Source organism: Morone saxatilis, unplaced genomic scaffold (genome assembly GCF_004916995.1).
Source record: "Morone saxatilis isolate NCDOM2014 unplaced genomic scaffold, NCSU_SB_2.0 Contig21, whole genome shotgun sequence".
In the NCBI taxonomy this organism is placed as follows: Eukaryota; Metazoa; Chordata; class Actinopteri; family Moronidae; genus Morone; species Morone saxatilis.
Window position 1 is genome coordinate 21,884,845 of NW_023339774.1, and position 6,684 is coordinate 21,891,528.

At 40.0% G+C, this 6,684-nt stretch overlaps 2 protein-coding genes across 2 annotated transcripts in view; one reads left to right on the forward strand and one right to left on the reverse strand.

Annotated features, from left to right (window-relative positions):
- LOC118332933 overlaps positions 1-444 on the forward strand; it is a 1,377-nt gene extending 933 nt beyond the window's left edge. Inside the window, exon 2 of the mRNA XM_035668371.1 lies at positions 426-444. Coding sequence (XP_035524264.1) covers positions 426-444 — 19 coding nt within the window. The remainder of the gene's footprint in view (positions 1-425) is intronic.
- Positions 254-6,425, reverse strand: sept5b (septin 5b; the record flags this gene model as incomplete). Its single annotated transcript, XM_035667352.1, is given in 9 exon segments — positions 254-761; positions 903-1,005; positions 1,940-2,075; positions 2,163-2,259; positions 3,095-3,196; positions 4,036-4,153; positions 4,236-4,370; positions 5,733-5,856; positions 6,339-6,425. Coding segments are annotated over 9 exon segments (965 nt in total), but the record flags the coding sequence as incomplete, so codon positions are not given.
- Positions 6,426-6,684: the final 259 nt, after the last annotated feature.

A 6,684-nucleotide genomic window follows, 5' to 3' on the forward strand; every position in this document is an offset into this window, starting at 1 on the left:
GAAACTTGGCTCCCAGTTAGTCCTTGCTGCAGCGGCCCAGGGTTCGAATCCCACCTGCGGCCCTTTGCTGCGTGTCATCCCCTCTCTCTGCCCTGCTTTCCTGTCTGTCTTCAGCTGTCACTATCATAAAGGCAATAAAAGGCCAAAAAATATACTTAAAAAAAAAAAAAAAGAAGCCTAATTAAGTCTGTATGGTTGTTAAAAATAAAATAAAAACATAATACAGACAGAGAATTGTATAAAATGTTCCTAAAAATATCTGAAAAACTCGTCTCTGATGAATATTGAAGGGAAATAATCTTAAAAAATGCTCAATAATTAACCAAAATCTCTGGTTTTACACAAACTTCCTGCAGTTATTGAGTTCACTGTGTGGGTTCATTGTTCAGTTGATCAGCTGTTCTGTGTTTATTGAATATAATCAGTTTACCCAGTGATGGATGAAGGTTGGGAACCACTGCTCTAAAGGTAACAAAGTGCAATCTACTCTCTATTGCCTAACTACACTCACTTGGCTAATGACTGCATTTTAAAAAAAAGCTAAATTTATGAAACATTTAAATCAGGTTGAAATACGCAGCATGTCCCTTAAAGAGACAACGTTTTGTGGAAAGTCTCTACTGTGTGTTCGTTCATTAAATGGCCGCTGATAGGAGGTCAGCGAGGGGTTGGCGGGCGGTCAGCGGGGGGGTCGGGGGTCACAGGTCCTGCTCGTGCATCTGCTGCTGCATCTTCTGAAGCATCTGCTGCATCCTCCTCAGCTGCAGACGAGATAAAGACGAGACAGAGAGAGTTACCTAATAACACATATGGGTCATCATCTGACATCAGAGGCTTGGTTATGTAACCACCTGCCGCAATACATTATTCAGTATTCATCCAGGAGTCTTTTCCCTACTCACTTCTTCGTCTTTTCTCTTGATGAGTTTCTCCGTCTCCTCGTCCGGCGTGGACAGCGGCAGCAGCGGGATCGGGCTCTCCACCCGCTTATCTGCATTCATCTTACTGAGAGACAAACAGGAAGCTGGTGGGGTTTCATTTATTTCACTGCAGTGGAGAAATCAGCTCACACAGAGTTAAAACTGTGAGCAGAGACCGTCTGTGCATTACAGTAGAACAGGAGACAGATAATCTGTTGATAAATTCCTCTGGCGCCTCCTAGTGCTCCTAATGGCTTTTACAAGAATCCAGTAGGCCCGAACGAAGAGCCGAGAGAGAGAGTTGATTATTGAGTCTCATTCCCAGAACATTTGTATCTGACGCCCTGGAAATCAGACTCAACAATCAACTGTCTTTCTCTGATTGTTCATCAAATTACAGATTTAAAATACAAAAAATACAAACTCTGTGTTCATGAATTGTTCAAATTCCACACATAGACGCTTTAAACCTGCAAATGCTGGCTTGTTTTAGCTACTTGGAGGCAGCAGAAACAAATTGAGAACACATCATCGACATATCATCACCTGTTAAAGGTCCAGTATGAAACATTTAGGAGGATTTGTTATTCGTGCAAAAAAAAAATAAATAGGAAAAAGGGCAAAAAATTATTAAATAGAAGCAGCTGTTGCAGGTCATTACTTTTGTTTTTATATTAAATGTCTCCTCACTTAAAACTAACAAAAAAAATTAAGAAAAGTGTGTAGGATTCAGCATCATCTAGCGGTGAAGTTGCAGATTGCAACCAACTGAATACAGCTCGCATCCAAGCGTGTGAGAGTAACTACGGTGGTTATGAAACTTGCGGAAAAGAAACATGGGGTCCTCTGTAGAAGAGGACCCCCTCCCTCTGTAGATAAAAACGTCTCATTATAAGGTAACAGAAACACAATGATACTTATATTCAGGTGATTATACACTAATAAAAACATACTTATGAATATAATGTTACATTTATAAATGTTACACACTGGACCCTTTAACTCCTCCCTGCTTTCACCTGGTCATGGTCTGGATGCACTGGGCTCTGTAGTTCTCGTAGTGGCAGTCGCTGGTGATGTCCTTCAGGTCGTGCATGTGGGTTCTTATCAGGATGGTCCTCAGCTTCACGAAGTCGCAGTGGGACGGGTTCTCCACTGCACGCAGGAAACAGATTAACATCAGGGCTGGTCTGCTCGCAGAGAAATTACTGTTGTCGTGGTAATGGAAAGAGAGTTTCTTACCCTCCACAATGCCCCACGGGTAGAGCCTCCCTCTCACTCTCTGACCTCGGGCTTCGACCACGGTGTTGCTGCCGATCACTGCGAACGGAGTGCTCTCCTGTATCAGAGGAAGTATTCAGATACTTTGAAGTAGTAAAACCAAAATATTAAAGTTCCTGTTTCACTTTAAACCTACAACAAGGAGGTTCAGTTTAATCCTGATGCCTCTACATGACCTACATAAACACCACTATCACTAAACCAAACATCAATCAGAGAGAAGAATTGGGCTGATGTAGTAATTTCTTAATTGAACGTGGTCTTTTACTGCTGTTATCTCGATTTCTACGTCGGTGTGGAATTCTAAGGTTAGTCCACCAAATCCAAGCTTGGTTGATTCGTTGGAAACACTAACAGGACGGTTTTAATTTGAGGTTTTTATTCTGTTTCTGTTCCACTTTTAATGAGAGTTACAATGAACGAATCGTAAATTAGTGTTTTCGTCTCTTTGGAGTGATCAGTATAATCTTTACGGTGTTTGTGGTTGAAACTAAAGGTTCGTATCGTTCTGTAGGTGATCCTTTCCATAATTGCTTGCTGTCAGATCATCTGGATCGATAACGATCTGGCAACTTTTACCAATAATTTTGCACCTAACTATGTAAATTAAGGGTTGAGTTCGACCTAACAAGAGGTGCTGACTGTTGGAACAAAGATGGTTTTAGTGAGTTTTATTATACAGTTTGTTTTACAATTATCTGCTTGGTAAAATGACTAGTTTTCTCAATGGAGTCTGGTCAGATGCTGGTGCTTCAGTGCGACATCTAGTGGCAGTGAATTCTGTTTATATAACCTCCAAACTGTCCTTTAGTAAATGTACTTAGTTACTGTCTTTAAAAATAAGGATTAATGGACTGTGTGATTTAGCCTCATCAGATCAGAATCGAGCTCACCTTCAGCTCTTTATCCTGCCGCTTGAACTCCTCGTCCTCGTCGGAGTCGCAGTCAGGGAACTGGTAGATCTTTATCCCATACTTATCTATCTCTTCCCTCAGCTGGAAGGACAACACAACACATAAGAGACGGACAACAGTGGAAACAACCTCCCGCTGACTGCTGCCCTGTAGAAAGCTCTGAAATGTCTGAGGAAGGTCTGAATCTTCCTAAAATGAACTCAACACAAATCTAACGCTGAGGTTCGCAGCATATCAGTATTGGTTTTGTTAAATCTGGAAATCAGGACTGTGGTTAGCCTAGCTTAGCATAAAGACAAGGAGCAGAGAGGAAACCTGCCATAAAAGCCACAAAATGTAGTTTTTTTCTGTTCATTTATGGATTAAACAAACATGAAACTGTTTATTAGTGAGCTAAAGGAAATGCTGGTGTGTATTATTTAACTGGACTGAGTGGGGCTAGGTTTTCCAGTCTTTATGCTAAGCTAATCTAACTGCTAACCAGACATGAGATCGATATCATCCGTCTGAAAGAAAGCAACCAAGCATTTTCTCATAATGTTGAACTATTTCTTTAAGAAAGTCCATACATTTTAAAAAAAAAAAGCAAATAAATCATACAATTCCAACCATAAAGTATTGATTGTTCAAATAATTAGCTGAAAGTGGAGACTAAATAGTTGAGCAAATAAATAATAAATACAGTTTTCTTTCCAGTTTTAGTAAGTCAGACATCTATTGTATTTATGCAAACACAGAGTCTTTGTGGGTTTAATTCAGTGCAAAAATAGAAATTAAAACACTAAAAACCCAGACGCTGTGTAGACAGAAAGGTTGTTACAACTGAGAAAAACTTTACCTCCTGTCTCATACTGATTCAATCTGGTGCTTGTCGATAACTTATGTAATCAATATGTCGTGTAGCTGCTTCGTGGTCTTACCCGCTCTTTGAGTTTCTTTATCTCACTGGGAGTGAGGCAGTCGGCCTTCGCGATGAGAGGAATAACGTTAACTTTATCCTGCAGGGCCTTCATGAACTCTATATCAACGGGACGAAGCCTGCAGGAGCACACAAACCTCACTGAGCACTTTAATACGTACACGAAGCTCATGTGTTTGAAGACGGTACTGCGTGCGTTACCCGTGTCCAAACGGCGGTATGAAGTAGAGGCAGCAGTGCACCCGGTTGTCCTGGATGTTCTTCCTGTTGAGTCCGCTCTCGTCTCTGAAATAGTGTTCAAACTGCTGGTCGATGTAGTCGGTGACGGCCCTCCAGCTGCAAAACACAAACAGGTCCGTCAGATATGTATGTGATTTTACTACAAACCCACCAAACTCTTAAAGGAATAGTTCAGTAATTTAGGAAGTGTGTTTATACTTGCTTTAATGCAGAGACCGTTAAAATAGTTAGCTAAAAGTAACGATTAACAGTTGAAATTACCTAAAAGTTATTAATAGTTTTATTAGTAGTTAGCAACAGCGCAGGGAGTTATCCCTGTCAAACCACAACCCAATTGTTTTTATATGTCTGTTTAATTACAGATCAAAAAATGAAACTAAAGCTTTAGAGGTGTTGCTACGTGTATATTTGAACAGGCTAGCTGTTTCCCCCCGCTCCTAGTCTTTATGCTAAGCTAGGCTAACCACCTCCTGGCGCACACAGACACGAGTGGTATTAATCTTCTCATTTAACTCAACTTTAAAGTGAGAAATTAATGATGAATATGCAGCTCAAGCATTATTGCTGCTGATGTTCAGTTTGTGGAGCTTTATCATCCTGCGTCAGATGAACAGCAGGTGAGGAAGGTGTCACTGATGAAGTCTGCAGTTTTCACACCGCGGGACACAAACTGAGCGATATTTATTCCTCTTCTGGTCATTAAAACAACACAGGTCTGCACATTAAATCCACCCAGTTAATTAAATAACAGCACCCTCAAAGTAAAACTGATACTGAATCCAAACAAAGAGCAAAAACCACATCAGCATCTTCTGACTTTCAGGTGCTTGTTTCTTCTTATTAAGCTGTAGAATCATTATTTATCATTAAAAATTAAATAAAAGGACTGTGACAGATTTTGCTATATAGCCACGGCTGACACCAGGTTACTGTCTGATAAAACTGCCTAAATATAAACCCTTTTCCTCAGTCCTCAATATTAGATAACAACAGCTCCACAACCAGCAAGAGAGTTATGTGGCAGAAACACTGAGCGATAACAGATCAATACAACCGGGGCGGTGAGAGTGTGAAATATAATTAATGAAATCAAATCAATACTCCAGACAAAAGGAAACTACAGACTGAGCAGACAAAGCAGATCAAACCAGGAAAACCTGGAAAACCTGGAAAACCTGGATATTAGAGGGCAGTTTTCCAGTCCTGGAAACACCTGGAAATTGATTAATATGAACAAATATCCTGGAGGATGTTACAGGTGAGAAGAAGTCTTGATAAAACATGAAACTATATATTTGTGAGGTGTTTTTACAGAAGCAAAGCAGCAGTTTTCTTTTATTTTCATGTTGAACAGAGGATCTGCAGCTTTTATTTTATACGTGGGTGAAAACACAGAGATACAGAGCTGAAAGGGAGGGTCAGGTGAGCTGTGTGTGTGTGTGTGTGTCAAACACTCACCACTCAGTGTTGTTGACGGCGTCTCCGAACCCCGGCGTGTCCACGATGGTCAGCTTCAGCTTCACACCCTTCTCCTCAATGTCCACCGTGTGCTTCATGATCTCCACCGTCTGACTGATTCGTTCTTCAGGTCAGAAACATCACACAGGTGTTACACACAGGTGTTACACACAGGTGTTTACAGCAAACCAAACTACAGTCGGAAAAAAGTAATGTTTTATTATGATTAAATTAAACAATTTGCTACAATAAAGGCTATTTTTAATTAACTGTTAATTAATAATTGGTAGAATAAAAACAAGCTTTTTTTGGTTGATTAAGACTACACAGTTAATTTAACTTAAACAAATTGTTGAAACTGAACTTGAAATTTAAATAATACAACAAAAAAGAAAATATTCTTGATCAAGTAGCTTTAGTAATTTTAAGTGGCATTGACTTAATTTTGTAATGTGAAAAAAAAAAGTAGCAACTTAATCAGGAATGTTTCTGAAGCTTAAAAAACTATGTTGGTGTTAAAATCACTAATTTGAACTTTGAAGTTTGTGTTACTTAAAACTTTCAATATAATCAGTTACAGTGAGAACTGCGATATCGGACACTCACCCTCTGCGTTGAGCAGTTTTCTGTCTTTGTGCAGATCAGTGAGGAACAGACTGTTCACCAGAGTGGATTTACCCAGACCAGACTCACCTGTGACACAATTCAATTCAATTTTATTTCAGGGATGGTAAGACAATGGTGGCTCAGACTGGGATGAACCAGTCAGATGTATGACAGTGCTTCTGGTGATTTTTTGGGGCTGTCTTGAGCACTGAAGCCGACTGCCATTCTGCGTTCCTTGTATGATTGGAGTAGTTTATACAATATTCTGTGTCTCGTGGCTTAGGACCGGCTCTATTTGAAAAGGTCCTGAGATAAACTGTAGCTGTTATGAATTTGGCGCCTTATC